Source organism: Pleuronectes platessa, chromosome 2 (assembly GCF_947347685.1).
Source record: "Pleuronectes platessa chromosome 2, fPlePla1.1, whole genome shotgun sequence".
NCBI classification, from domain to species: domain Eukaryota; kingdom Metazoa; phylum Chordata; class Actinopteri; order Pleuronectiformes; family Pleuronectidae; genus Pleuronectes; species Pleuronectes platessa.
The window spans coordinates 12,097,090-12,113,119 of record NC_070627.1 but is presented as its reverse complement, the minus strand read 5'-3'; the positions used below and the strand labels follow the sequence as shown (position 1 = coordinate 12,113,119).

Genomic DNA, 16,030 nt, shown 5'->3' with positions numbered 1-16,030 from the left:
CTGGCGAAGAGAAGGGGGGGGGGGGGGGCACATGCAGCCGGCACTTGGCTCTCCGCCTCCCACCCCAGCAGAGGAATATAAAGTGTCTGTGGCTGATCTCCTCTGGGCCGCGCTCATCAATCATCCCATCAGAGCCCATTAGGGTGGCAGCCTCCTAAAATACACAGCAGCATACGGAGCTGAGGCAGCACCTGTGTTGCGAGCACGTGGACGCCTGCTGCTCACAGACTTCACCGCTGTGCCGGCTCCTGCAGACGCCAGGGCTGCTCCACCGCAGCAGCAGTTGCAATCACACCAATCTGCGACAATGACAGCGCCCTGGAAGTGTCGTCTGCAAACCTGAGCCCCTCACTGTCAGCACTGTTTTATCCCTGTAAACTCTGCTTTGATAATTGGATTAGACAGCGACTGTGGCAGACTGCAGTGGAGCTATACTGTAGTTTCAGCGGGTTATCTTTGACTTTCTGGAAGTGCACACACTGTCAGCCAAAGACCAACCCTGAGAGGCGGGTTGGCACTTACATTGAGAAGCTGTTCAAAGGCGAACGTGAAGCCAGACTTGTAATCTGTGGTTCCTTTGGCCTGCATGTGCATGACGGCCTCCTTAAAGATCTTCTTGTTGCGAACGTTGGCCTGGACCAAATTCCTGAAGCAAGGAACGACAGCGTCGGCCTTCTCGTTGAACTACGGAGGGGAAATACAAAGACAGGTGAGCATTATTGTCAGATTGTGCCTTTCTGTGTTTTCTCTGTCATGTGTGCGTGGTTCACAGGGACATGATGCAGGCGTGGGTGTGTGCAGATGTGTCTGCTGCTCTCTGGGTGACAGTAAACACTGGTAATTACAACTTTCCACACAAAGACCAGGTGCACCTGAAACACCATGAGCAAACCACTGAACAGAAACCCAGCCAAGGTAATATCATCTGTCTCATCTCATCCACCCAATTAGCCTAAAAGAGTGCGTGTGCATGTGTGTGTGTATTTCCTTGTGTGTGCAGTGCCTGTGTGTGATTACAATATTAACAGCAGCGTCTGTAATAGCAGGTTTCAAATGTTAGTTCTTCCTGAAGGTCACCTTCAAAATCTACTGACATTTCAGGCCGGATTGATGTAAAAACGCTTTGTGAGTGAAAAAGCTGACATTTCTCACTTTTAAATTATAGCAGACAAAGATATCCAGGACACACAAATTATTCAGAGCCACATTTTCATTAATCATCACTCTGTTGCTATCACATCTCTTCAATCATTAGATTCCTCAAAGCCTGGACACAGTGTTTTTTAACTTTTCTCTTCTGAAATTAACAGACACAGGAGCAGTTCTTTCAGTCATCACCGTCTTTTATCCATTATCATCGTCTCTGTCTTGTTTCCTCAGAGAGTTATTAGTGGCTGCTTCACATCTACAAATATCGTTTTATATAAATACACCTACATCACAATTTCCTTCCCACTCACACTACATTAATAGTCTTTGCCTTTTATATTTATAATATATACGATGTTTGTATGCTGTTGTCATTTAATAGTAAAATTACTAAATGTATCTCAAAGGAGACAAATTATACTCATATTCAGGTTCATATTTCTATTTGTGTCCTCATACTGTCTATTGCTGCAGCTCCTCTTTTCAGCCTCTGTCTGAAACACTTGGTATTAGCTCCTGTCTCTTTAAGAAAACTCCACCGATAAAACCCAGTGTGCTCTGATTGGACAGCAGGCCCTCTCTTTTGTGATTGGTCAACTGCTTCCAGCCCGTGTAAGAAATGTCAACCTCCACTCTGTCTTTATATGGGTTTAAGGGGTGTGTCAGACTATAGCCACTAAGTGGGCATCGTGCAAATATTGTGCATCGTGACGTCATGTGACATCACACTGGAACAGAAGTATCAGCCGGACTGACTTTTCCATATAAAATAACACAATATAACACATGAGAGGAAGGAAAACCTGCAAAAGTTAAATAGGTTTCCTATAATAATGTCACCTTTTACATGAGAGTCACCAACTGCCGGAACCAAATTCTAACATACTTAGCCAAAAAATCTGATTCTGATCTCTTGTATTGTAAAGGTTGAGATATATAGCAGCTATGAAACAAAATCTGGAAAATAAAAACTTGAATACATCTATTAGCTATAATAAATAATAATAAAAAAATTATCTGAAATAAATAGTGTATCATTCCGAGTAAGTATAGTGCCATCACAGTAGTCGTGTCATAAAGAAGTGTATCTTTACGGTGTGTGATGATTAGTTTCGGCACATTTTTTACTTACTATATGCTTTTGTATTTGCAAACATTTCACAGTGAGCTGTTCTTTATAGGGGTGAAAATCAGATGCGTTCCCACCCAGATTACCGAGCTCATTTATTGCTCTTAGAGCTGGGATTTAAAGGCATACAGTGGCTAAGAGCAATGGATTATGAAGGATTACCGAAGGAAGTCTCAGAAGAGAGCCACCATGGATGTGTGTGTGTGTGTGTGTGTGCGTTATCTGTCCTGCAATGTAGGATAACGTTAATATTCCCCTAAACATCAGTCCTAATAGAAAGCTTAGCAATCAGCAGAGAGTGAGAGAGACAGGCAGGCAAAATCCCACTTGGTCACCGGTGATGCAGGGAGAGCAAATACACTGTAATGAGGGAAGTGCAATGTTCCTACTGCAGGCAATCAACTGGGAGCAGCAGTACGAGCACACTGTGCCGTGTGCGAACTCCCTGCTTGATTACCAGCTGCTTAATAAATACAACAAATAAGTTGCGTTATCGTTGTTTTTCCAGGAGTGATTGGTACGATTAATTACATGAGCTGAACTTCCACTCACCCTGGCCACGTTCACGTAGTCGTCATCTGAAAGCGTGTCCAGCATCTCTATGACGGAGGTTTTCATGAGCTTCAGGGTGAGCCCGCTGACACTTCCACTCCTGCAGAGGAGAAGCAATAAAGAACAGGCTGAATCTAAGGAGCTTCATGTGAGAAAACATATGTTCTGTTCATGTCCCTTTTATAGGGCATGTTTTAGAGAGCGGGGCAGGCAGATGAGGAGCATTCGTCTTCCCTCTGACTTCAGGCTTCAGGCTTCCCTCAGACCAACAGGTGGCACTAGTGCCCTTTGAAGCAGACACACACGCTCACTCTAGCTAAGGGGGGAAATGTAGGAAGAGAGGAGCCAGTGAGACACTCACACATCCACGATGATGACCATGTCCTTGGGAGACGATGCACCTTGGATGTACCTGCACAAGAAGACACAAAGAATGACAGTTAATTCCCCCCCAATATTCTTTATGAATTGCACCAAAGAAAGAAGCCAAGTCACGATGAGGTGGAGCCCTGGTGATTGGAGGCGACCACGGCTGAGCCCACTTAAGCTACAGAATACAGAAAAGGCTTATGTGCTTAGAAGAGTTAATAAGTTGTGCTATGTACTTCAGTGTTGGCAACAGCTACTGTCGACCGACTTCAACAGAGATACTCCTCTATTCCTGAATAACAATGCCTTCTCTAAATAATTACTGCATAAGCCGAAGTAATTGCTAGTTTATGGTCTAAGTGTATAATAATACATGTGGGACAATGGTCGGTACTGAACTGTACAACCTCCAACAGCCTATTAAACAAGCCACCGTCTGAAAGCCATGAAAATTAACAGACTGTACATCAACAAAGGCTCCACACAGGTTTTAATGATACCTCTGATATTTAATACTGTGTTTAAAAATGCTCCAGTCGAATATATATATATTACCACAATGCTAATTATTTATTTTAGACCCACTGATGTTCGTTTAGGTGGTGTTCAAACACATTCACGAAACTAACCCATTAAAAGTCAGGCTGTTTTTAAGAACCTGACAATATTGGCACATTCTACTTTCAATACCAATCAATATGATTCAATTAGTTCATTCATTCTACCTAGATCTGTGTCTAGAATACCTATAAAATAACGCTAAGAAATAGAAGTACCCACTCTTATAAGAAGGTGAAAGAACAACAAATAATTTTAAATGAGCACAAATGACATATAAGAATATATTTTTCTTCAGTCACGCTACGGGGACGCATACAATCTAACAGACTTTATATTAGGTCACTTGAAATTCATATGAACTTGTCAGGGAGCAGCCCGGGCGCTGTTCACCTGTGCAGTGGAGAATGTGTGCTGAGCTAAGTGCTGTCAGTGAAAGTGAGATAGCTGATGTTCTGTTTCTTTGATGACTCATCAGTTGGGCATCAAACGCGTTATTCACTCTGGCAGTCCCTTTGTCGGGGGGGGGGGGGGGGGGGGGTCTTAAGCGAGCTACTTAAGACCATTAAGCTTCTGCTGCAAAGAAAACTTTAAAATAGGGCTGTTCTGTGTGCGTGGCGGCCGCGGCGCAGCGTACAGGCCCACGGGGCAAAGACGCCACTAACCCGTCGAGGGGCCGACAGACTTGTGTTCTGGACGAGACTTCACGTGTAATGTCTGTCCACAAGTGATAGAGGGGGACATACAGAGGGAAATCTAAAAGTATCTCTTTCTGTTCCAGTGGCAATTCAATTCACATTCACCCCCTCGTACAAAGAGAGCTGCAATTGATGGACTTTATAAGCGTCTCCATGGCACATTGGGGGGGTTTCCAAATGTGAGGACTAGTCTGACATTCTGAGGGGTGAGCAGGCGAGCAGTTAGCAGCCGTCTTAGGCACAGTAATCATCAGGGGTCTCTTTCTGCTGATAATCAGTCGTTCCGCTGAGTGTGGAGAGAAGCCAGCTGCCTGTGGGCCAGGCTTTTTTCTTATGCTCGGCCAAGCTGATATGGGGGTAGAGCGGCGGAGCCCCGGCAGGCTTTGCCACTGCTCCCACAAGCGTCCGCGCTCCCACTCACTGGCAGGCGCCACTCCAACCTGCAGCCTGACCCCTGCCCCCGTGCTGAAGTGAAGTCCCTCAGCACAGTGCCTGGGCCGCTTCAAATCCGTTTTTTTAGACCCAACCTGGTCCGCGCTCAATGGAAAAGCTGCCTGGAAGCCCCCCCCGATGGAGGGAGCAAAGGCTCTGCACCAGCTCTACCTCGCAAGAGGTCGATTAACTGAGCATGCCCAGAGTGAACATTTGGCAAAATGTGTGTATATGCGAGGGAGAGAGAGGGGGGAGGGAGAATCCAATTATTTTCAATAATAAAGAGAATGCCACATCAAAGGTAGAACTTCTGCAGCTCTCCACGACTGTGCGGCGAATGCAATCAGGTCTGGAACCATGAGGCATACTGGCATGCATGACTTTTATCAATTTAATTACTGAAATCTTAATTTGAGGGAGCGAGAGGGAGAGACGGATAGATGTGAGACTCCACACAGTTGCGACTTCTTTCTTTTGGGGCAGATGGGGTTTGTGAGAGCGATCATCGATGCAGGACGGAGAGTCTCAGTCAGGATGTGGCCCACGTCTCCGTCCCCTCAGGCTCATGGACGGAGACACCCTGTCTGGAGCTTGAAGGAGGGTCATTGGGCGAGGGCTGCGCCTGCGGACCAACGGCAGGATTTCATTAACTCCTCTGGTCAGTCTATTTCTCATGGCAGAGAATGGCCCTTTTGACGGGACGAGTTATTTTGACGGGGGGGGGGGGGGTCTCAATGTTAATTATCCGGCAAAGCAGACGTCTGTTAGTGAGTCATTATGGGTCATCTCACAATGTAAACTCTCACAAACGGTCGCCTGTGTCAACTTTGGCCCTGAAATCTGCCAAGAAAAACATCACTTCCAAGCAGATCATTTCTGTCCGGCTTTGAAAGAGGCAGCACTGATCAGCGGTAATGGGGGTCCAAGAGGAAACGTGTGAGCAGTGAGGAAGAGGAGCAGGACTAACACACGAGCTGGAATAGCGTCACTCAGCGCTGAAACTATGGCGCTCTCCGATGACTGATCTCCACTGCAGATTGTCTTGGTGCATCAGCGCCGCTCTCTTTCTCTGCCTCTCCACCGCCTGAAGCGCGGTTGAATTGAACATCAGGATCAGAGCGAGCGGGATGGAGTCAAGGATTTCCGAGCCTCCGGGGCTGATACGCGGCTCCACGGTTTCTGACGGATAAGAAATCGCGAGTGGAGGCCGGTGTCTGTGTGTATAATTCACCCCCGTTTTGACTCATGGTTCCAGATGTGCCGTTTCTGCATGGATTCCAGTCAGTAATTACCTCTCAGCTTCTGCCCACTGATGCCATTCCTTCCCTGTCATTACCCAGTCTCTGGCGTGCCAAAGCCAGGTGACAAGCAGATGGGCCTGGCTGGTGTTGAACTGAGGCTCGGCGCCCACTCTGTGCCACGGTGACACAGCCGTCAGCCGGTGGACTCCACACATCAGACGACCGCCTCCCTGTCCGCTCGCTGGAAGTTATGACCAGCGTCTGACCGCCGGTGCCAAACCATCATCGCTGACATTATATTTGACTTCAACATCACCGCTGCATTTACATATCGGCATGAGTCAGATCTGGTTCACTCATCACAGAGGGAAATTGAATGTGAAAGCTCTGTATGTGAGTCCAGCTCCCCTTGGATTCAGCCTGTTTATATCTGCTCATCATAGTCAATTCAGCTGTAACTTCCAAGTCAAACTATAATATGTTTAAAATATGTTTTTTTGAGTTTGAGTTAAAAAGGGACTTTCAAAATAAAAGAAATACAAACAAACTACTTCACAGTTACATCCATGTTGAGACTCTTGTAGTGGGGTGGTGTGGCCAAGGGTGTAGAGCGCGCGTTCTCCAACATGAAGGTTGCCGGTTCAAACCCCACTCTTCCCGATCTGCATGCCTAAGTGTCCTTGGCAAGATACTGAACCCCTAAGTGGCCCCTCATAAATGTTGAGTGTACTAAAAATGTATGTCGCTTTGGACAAAAGCGTCAGCTATATGACATGTAATGTAAGACTTTCTTGCAATAAAAAAAAGTCCGTGGATTTTCGGTGGATTTCTTTAAAATGACCTTAACTGCGATACATACAGTCAATAAGAATAATTTATAATAAATAAATATAATAAATTCAAAAAAATGAATCGTTTTTTTGTCATTCTTCATATATGCTGACACTACACTGTTTCCTTTGTTTAAAAATATAAATCACAAAGTGACTGGGCCTTGTACAAATAATCAGATCTTTCAGAAAAATTATCTAAGTCAAATCATTGTTCATTTTACATTTAACACTAAACTCCAAATCACGGTGACAAAAGATTAGAAGCATTTTTCATTTGTTTTGATTGTTTGAAATGGCGTATTGTTTTTCACTCATGATAAACAGAGAGCAATCAATAGACTGGAAATGAACCAAACTCAATTTTGAATATTGACTAACTCATTTAGAAACGAATTATAAAACCTGGGGTTGGTGGTTCCAGCTGCTCGAATGTGGGAATGTATTTGTTTTTTCATTTGTTGTGAATTGGATCTCCGTGAATAGCTGTGGCTCAGGAGTCGGAATAGTTCATCCACTAATCTGAAGATCGCAGGTTCAATCCCCGGTTGATCCAGTCTGCGTTCAATGATCCCGCACTGCTCCTGACGCCTGTGTGCCGAGAGTGTTTTCAATGCTGTGTGATACACAAGGTGCTGTGTGTAGAGGTGTTGTATCAATGTGTGTGAATGGGAGAATCTCTGAGAATTTATGAAGGGCATTTGTGACTAGTATGAATCATCTGAGAGAGAATTCACTGATAGATAAATCAGTCACAGCCTTGGAGCGAAGAATGGATTTCCGTAATGTATCACTATCAGACGTCATTGAAGTAAATAACTAATTGCAAAGACTATGTCGTTACCAAAGTTTAAATGTCCATTGTTGTTTTTCCGTGTTGTGATTAATCACAAACACAAACACTGGAAATGGAAACAGACGTCAGGTCGCAGCTGCAATTTGTGAAGAACCCCATAAGAGACCTCATGTATGTCACAGGGAAAACGTGTTCACACCATCACACATGTGCATGTGAACAATACACACAACCAAGATGAAGTCTGATCCATGTGTGTGTGTGGTTATTAGACATGTGCTCTTTACACTGAGGTGGAACAAGGTTTTGCTCTAAATAAGAGGAGATTAAAGCCTGCACCTCAACATATACAGCCCCCCCCCCCCCCCCCCCCCCCCCCCCCCCCATATAAAATGCATTTCACAAGCATTGAACACAATGACATATTCCTTGGTTGTGATGATTGTATTTCACCTCTTTCTTTTGGCAGTTTGGTAAAAGGAGTCTCATTGGAATTCATGAAAATAGTTTTATCAAGACGCAACATTGTAAAAATCAATACATTAACTGTGCCGGGGGGGCTGACTCTCTCAGGAGATTGTGTTCATGCACCCTGACCCTCTCCACAAAGTGTTGTGCAGTACATTTAAATTGGAGGAATTATCCACAACATATATTTCAGAAACATATAAAGGATACATGTAGTGGCTCGGGCTCATTGTATTGTGCCACAGGAAAAAGGAACTGGGGACAGTGTGTGTTTAGAATTTGTGTGTGTTTGCCAGTTTGTCATGTGTGAGCTCATATTTCACTGTGGTCTGTTGTGAGTCATGTTTATTGGCTGCATTGTGCAGTGTGTATACATAATGAATGGGATGTGTAGTAGCTTCTGTATTGTGTTTGTGCGTGTCCACTATAATGTGTGAATTGTCTTCACAGTGTGAGCTCTTATATAAACAGCACATGGGGGATGTTTGTCTTCGGGGCTTTTTGCCAGGAAGAATTTCTGGCAGAGCAGCAACCGAACCAAGTCGTTAGGTTGCCAAACAAAACCAAACTGCCAATGAAAACTGAAAACAACAAGAAAGATAGAAACTGAAAATAATATATTAACCCAGTCCCTCCACTACGGAGGTTTGTTTTACATCTGCATTTGTTGTTTGTTAGTTGGCAGGATTACACAAGAACTGCTCAACCGATTTCCATGAGATTGGTGGAAAATGTCCTCAGGAAGAACCCAGATAAGGGGGCGGATCCAGACTTTCTTTAACATTACAAATGTTTTTGGATTTTTTTTGGAATTTTTTGAAAAAAATGTATGGATCTAGATGGAAAAAAGGGGACTAATATTAATGTTTGTGTGAAATTTGACAGAGATCCGAATCTAGATCTAGTGAATTTAAATGTGGTGTCATTAGGGGATCTTTGTTGAGGTAACCCTGGTCTCCTCTGTGAAAATCCTTTTTAATACCTCAACGTGCTTCCTAAAGTTTCCCCTCCAGGCAAACATCTCCCATTACCTTATATACATGTATCATGTACGGCAGCTGTAAGTAGAGTAACCATACCATAATGGGAGAACTGCATGTGACACCGATAATGCGCTGGCGTGTGTCTATATTTGTGCGTTGTAGGTGCGATCGTGTGCATGCTCTTAAGCGTCTGCATTTGTGTAGTGCTGATGGGCTTATTATTTTATGGGCTGCTGCTCTCTTAGAGCTCCTGTGGATGTGGCAGGCGTATAAAGATTGAATTAAGATAAAAAATATAGGAAGACGGCGCCCAGAGAGCCCGCAGGAGAGAGAGATGTTGTCTGTCGCTTATTTATTCCACTTTCGGTTGATTATTGGAAGCTGTGGTGCCAATTCCACATTTTGGGTTGTGCCCAAGATGAACTCACAGAATTTTATGCCAAAAAATATCCTCCACTTTCTTTGCAAAAATTAAGAATTTTGAATAATACCGCGTATTACAATACATCCGTTTTAATTATCAGCAGACGAGTACCTTTATGTTATTGAAGTGCTTACATTTGCATAAAGAGTCTGCGTCCCAACTGCTTGGCTGAAACTGAAATGTCACAGTTTGGACTGACTCTCCTGTTGCTTTTAAACATGCCGGAAACTCTAAAATGTAGAATGTGAGAATCCTGCTGGAAAATCCCAGCGCCCGACAATCTGATTCAAGAGCTTCTGGCGACGACAAGCGATGCCAGTGTTGATGTGCTGTAAACATGTGATCTCCACAGCAGAATGGATAGGTCATGTCCTGCCTCCTGCATTGCACATGATCCTGTTGCTGTGAATGCGTCTGACCCAGACAATCTCCTGCTGCGTTCTTCAAGAGAGACAAGGTTCATGTCTGAAAACGGCTTGACAGTAAATGTGCTAAAGCCCTGTGTCTCCTTCGCTCTCGCCAATAACACGTCTTTCTTCTTTGAGTCCGCGTCTCCCTCAAGTGTGGTGAAGAGAAATGAAAGATGGAGGAGGTGAAGCTCAGCGCTCTAGATATTGGGAGGGTGGGCCTCAGCTTTGAGGACTGACCACTCGTCATAATATTTACAAAGAGGTCAGATTGACTTTTTGAAGAAATCAATATGTGATATAGCCTGCATGCTGTTGTGAGCCCGGGAGGTAATGGGATCTTTGCAACGCTTGGCTAACAGGACTCCATGCCTGCCTCTGATTATTTCTCTCCTCGCCCTTTCGCTTTTTCTCTCCCTCCCTCTGCCTCCCTTCACCCTCTGCTTCGCTTCCCTTGATAACGCGAACAGACAATATAATGGACAAATGTTAATAATTAATGTCAGAGCAATTGGAGACAATTAAGTGTGTTGACTGGACCATTAATTTTCCTGGGGCTGCTGGTTGCGGTGGGTGTGTGTGTGTGTGTGTGTGTGTGGGGGGGGGGGGGGGTTGGTGGCAGACAGAGGAGACAGCACATCTGTAGACGCAGGCGTGCCCTCAGATATTTTTCATAGAGAGCACCTGGTCAGCCCTGCCTGCATCCGTCCACCTCTCCTCATCCTTTACGCTACGAACTGACCATGAATCGTGGCTGCTACTCTACTCTCTATATTACTGTAAATCAAATCTTTCACTGGGAGTCTCTTCCCCGGAGACAGAGCCAGTGCAAAGGTTCCAGCCATTGCATCTGTGTAAACCAGTGACTTACTGGTGTTTGTGAAGCAACAATATCTGGAACATCTCAGCCTATGTGATCCGATTGTATCTGGTAGTGGGTGAGCCGAAGAGAGCTTGTAGGTTTCACGGAGAACGTGTGAAAACATATTTTTGCATGTAGTTATCTAAACCTTTCTTCTTGATGCTTTTGTTTACTTGTTCAGTCAAAATTGTAATTCAAACTTGTGAATACACAGCACATGATTTGTATGTGGTTTCTTTTATCATCTCTGTGTTGCTTTTGTACACAAATTGCTATGTGGGGCCTTGAATAATGATCATAATTATTTTTCTGTAAGGACATGTGGGCATCATTATTCTCCAGGGGGTATGAAATCTCTACAAATGACAAACTTCTGTATTTGTTACTCAATTGGTCTAATTTATGTGAGAGGGGCTGTAGAAATTGATTGTAATATGTTTGGCTCCATGTAGTCCTCATACTCCCTTAGTTCTTATAATAGGGTAATTTATGGAGCGGTGAGATTGGTCATTTGCCTTCACCACAACTGGATCTATGAACGAGAGACAACCACGGCTACACCAGCCTACTTTGTGTCACGTGGAACAAAATTGTGTAATGATTAACAGTGGAGGTTGATCTGTGATTGGTCGGATGGCTCCACACACCACTCCACCATCACTATGCAGAGACTGGCACCAAATAATGTCAACATGGATGCATCTGTATCTGGGAAGTTTTGGCTTCATTTATGTGTGTTCTATTTCAATATACTGTCATTGGAGCGACCTATGACTCAGCTAGTGTTGAAATACATGGAAAAGTCACATTTTGGGGCATTAACCATATCCCTGTAATTTTCACAGTGATAAGTTCAGACAATGTTATCCCCCATTTTGAATCTCAGTTTATAGGCAACAATTTGTGGGAACATTTTTACAAAATGATAAAATGTCCATTTACTGTCTCCATGGGTAACACCTGAAGATTAGATGCTATTTTCACAAACATCCAAATGATGTTTTGTTTATCTTCCTTAAAAAAAAAAGCTCTGTTATTTTCCTAGTTGATATTTATTTACAGAAATAAGTAGAAAGAAATAAATTTCTACTGAAACACAAAAAGCTGTTGTATGACAGGTGTTTTGTTTGACTTGTGTTACTGGATTCTGAAATCTACTGCGGTCACATGAGCACACATGACGGTCTTACCTCACCCCTCTAACATGCGTGATTTGCCGACCTCTCCAGAAAGCGGGGGAGACAGCCTGTTCAGACTATGATCAGGCCGGTCTGACCTGACATATCGTGACACTCGCTGCCAAGGTTGAGCCACTCAATGCGGCTGGGCACAAGTTGCTAAGCAACAGGCCAAAGGAAATGTCGACGGCTGAGGAAAAGCTCGACAGGAATGACAGAGACAAACATGGAGGACCAGGGAGGGGGGGGTGACAAGGTGTTCCTCTGTGCAGCAGTACACCTCTGCCTCTGTCTAACCTTGTCACAGACGCTGCAGCCGCTCGGCGTGCCCCCTCATCTTTCTCTTTCCTTGTTCCCTCTCGTCTCCACGTTGAGTTCCTCAGTCAAAACATGTGTAAGAGCATTAAAGTCCATGAACTCTGGTTCTGTGCTGACGGATCAGAGAACGGATCCTTGTTTTAAGTTGTGCTGCTACACGGCGCCTCGTGTTTTCCAGCATGTCTCCCCCTGTTTATATCGTTGCCTGCTGTGACAGTGGAGCACTGGGGAGACTTTCTTCGGGTGTTAACCTGATTAATTGTTAGGGAACACCTCGTTGGTTTCATGATGGCAGACACACCGAGGTGTTGGGAGATCCCTTCGAATTTCTTCTTAAAAATACACTAATCAGTGTTTAGAGTAAATGTTAACCAAAGCATCCTGTTACAATAAGTACCGGCTATGACTGACTGACATTAAACTCCTCTGTTATACACAGTGTCTGAGTAAGAAGTATTTTTCCACACATAAAAAGACTGAGGGACTGATTATTCCCTCAGTTTTATCCCACAGGTGATGGCTGGGAGCTTGAGGACACTGCACGCCCTCCTAGACCTGTGGCCTGCTCCCATTGGATTGTGCCAACTGTCATTTAGCACTTTAATTTCCATGTTTTTTATGGATTGATCAACTCATCAATTAAACGGTCACCACAACTCACACCTAACACCTTGAATGAGCAACAGATTTTATCTTTAATTTGCTTTTGAAGGTGAATATACTAATTCTCTTTGAGACCTGGCAACATTTTAAGATTTTCTAAATTGTGTATTTCAGGATCTTGATTGTCATGTATATGTAACCAGAATGCAAAGGTTTTCTTTTGCTTGTCTTTGGTTTGTTTGCTCTGAGCTGCGTTGACTTCATGTGACAGCCCGGCCTGACCTCAAACAGCCACTCACGCTGAGCTGGACGGAGACAGAGATGGAAAATGGGGTCAGGTCTAATCAACATGGCTGTCATGATTATGTCCAGTTCACTCCAACCTGTAACCAGGCAACAGGCAGGGCTGCCACAAAGCTGATGTGACAGTGGCAAGTAGAGTGAATGTGGACGGGTGGACAGGAAGCCGGGGTGGGCGGGCGAACGCAGCCTAGTTCTGTCCGGCCGATCACACTCAGCCGGCCCGGCCCTCGGTGCAGGGATCAGCTGCTGCACTTTTCATAAAAAACATTAGCCCCTATCTTGTTTCGCCCTTGTAGCAAAATACAGTGCATTCTACATGATCACTCACTGAGATAAACACGGGTTAGGGAAAAACGTTTTGATCCTATTCCTCTAAACAATATAGCTTGAGCACAGAAGGTCAACAGCAGACAGAGACAAAACGAGACTGGATTTCAGATTTAAAGCTTTTCTTTCAGACATAGTGCTGGAGTCATAAAAAGATCTTAACATGCAGACATGCATTAAAATCCTGGGGTAGAAAATTAACTGAAAAAACATGTTTTCTGTCAAGGAATTGCATTCAAATATGTAAGTGAGGCACAGAAATGGCTGCCAATGCAGAGAGTATGTTCACGTGGTCTCGAAGCAAGAACAAGTAATAGTTCAAAGATGTTCATGTTTGTAGGCTACGTCTTTGAACACATGAAAAGGCCTCATCTTGAATATAAGAATAAAAGACAAACGCAGTGGCAACGTGTACAGACACTCCTTTGTTACGCAAAGATTCACAAATCAAATGTGTCTCCGGCGAGCTTGTGTGTTTGTGTGTGTGTGTGTGAGTGAGTGAGTGCGTGGGCTCAGATCCCCTCACAACACTTTGTCACAACTTTAACACAGCATGACAGTGCTGCTGCCGCCGACAGAGCAGGTGTTGCAATGACAAGTTAAATTTCGGCAATTTTCCTCTGCTGCTGTTTCTGTTTGTTCAAGTCTGTCGGCTCTGAGCTGCACAAACCTCAGCTGGAGGAGAACACAGTGCACTTTGAAAGTTCAGCAAGTTCATGGATTCTAGAGCATTTACATTAGGATAAGATATGTGGGAAAGATTTGGATTTTACCTAAATAAAAACCTATTTATGCGCTCTTTTTCTTAACTCAAGTTATTTATATTTGTGTTTTCTTTGTGTTTATAAATAGTAAATTGTTGGTATTTATACAGCACTTTTTTGTCTTGATGACCACTCAAAGCACCTTAAAGAACAGTTTTGCCATTCACTCATTCACACACATTCATACAGTGCATTTACAATGCAGCCAATTCTCAATTCTCTACACATAACTCACACACTGTGAGCACAGCTGTGGGGTGCCGGATCCAAGGACACAAGCCTGTATCTGTTTATCTAGAAATACTGTTAGTGATAAAGTAATTTATAATAAAGTTAAATCGTAACTTATCACGCCTCAATTACATCTCTTCATCACAAAGGTTAAACAACTTCCTAGGAATCGTTGCCAAATTCTTTTTCTGAAATCTAATATATCGATAGACATAACGGTATCAATATGTTTTTACTAACTAATATTGGTATCTGCATTAGCTCCCAAAAATCTGTCTGGCTTTAATGAATTTACCATATCTAATCTATTGGAGTCAAAATCACAAATATACCTGAATGTACATAATATGAATGATAATCTAAAAGAAATATCTGAGCCACATCATTCAGTGAAGTAATAGTACATAGACCATTTCACCATCAAAGCCCCTAAAGTGTCCAAAGGAGCCACTTTAGGAAACAAATGCCCAAAATTCAAATATTATTAAGATGCTCTTTTCTTATTTCTTATCTTTCCTTATTTCAGGGGATTGATGAGTGATATTAGGAGAGTTCACCGTGACGGCTCTTACCATGGTCTTCTGCGGACATCGTACAGGTCGATCTTGTTGGGCGCCCTCCATGGAGTGGCTGCAGACAGCAAGAAAATAAGCTATAGGGCGAAGGGTGCACTGTAGGATATTTCAGATCAGATTAGATCAAAGTAATCATAATTTCATTCTGTCGATCCTGTTACCACTTTAACCATCTGATAAGAGATTGCCAATGTTCTGCAGCCGAGGAGCCCTGGGGTCAATTTAGACTTAATCTCACAGTGGGTTATGAGGCAGACTGTTGACTCGGTGACCTGTGGCCTACCTGGGTAGTATCGAGTCACTCCGGTGGCACTGCCGAACACCTGCCAGCGCAGAGAGCTGTCCTCCCGACGGTTTTCAATGAAGACTCGCTCCAGAGCCTGGGTCCAGTTTAACTCATTCAGGATGACTGGTGCTGTGGGAACACACACAAAGAGAAGCACGGTCATGAACTGGCACATGTAAGGCTGTGTAGGGCTTATTAATGTTAATGTTAATTTACCCAGCTTGCTTTTTCAATAAGGGGTAGATACGGTTTGCATAGTTTCAGCTATATTTTAATATCTCCATTATTCCAACAGATTAATGCTGCAAAGGACAATGTCACAAGTTTGGTGAACAAGAAAACACTTGAAATAAGCACAGCTCATACACAGGGACAAAAAAATAGAGAATTGTAAATGAGCTGCTAATTATGTACCACACAACAGATTAATGCTGCAAAGGACAATGTCACAAGTTTGGTGAACAAGAAAACACTTGAAATAAGCACAGCTCATACACAGGGACAAAAAAATAGAGAATTGTAAATGAGCTGCTAATTATGTACCACA

At 43.7% G+C, this 16,030-nt stretch overlaps 1 protein-coding gene across 2 annotated transcripts in view; it reads right to left on the bottom strand.

Annotated features, from left to right (window-relative positions):
* cacna2d2a (calcium channel, voltage-dependent, alpha 2/delta subunit 2a) overlaps positions 1-16,030 on the bottom strand; it is a 145,302-nt gene that overhangs the window by 25,500 nt on the left and 103,772 nt on the right. For both annotated transcript variants that reach the window (XM_053433352.1, XM_053433360.1), the window contains 5 exons: positions 15,481-15,612; positions 15,195-15,252; positions 3,192-3,242; positions 2,831-2,930; positions 523-684 (listed from right to left, as the gene is read on the bottom strand). In XM_053433352.1, the coding sequence (XP_053289327.1) occupies positions 523-684; positions 2,831-2,930; positions 3,192-3,242; positions 15,195-15,252; positions 15,481-15,612 (503 nt within the window). The remainder of the gene's footprint in view (positions 1-522; positions 685-2,830; positions 2,931-3,191; positions 3,243-15,194; positions 15,253-15,480; positions 15,613-16,030) is intronic.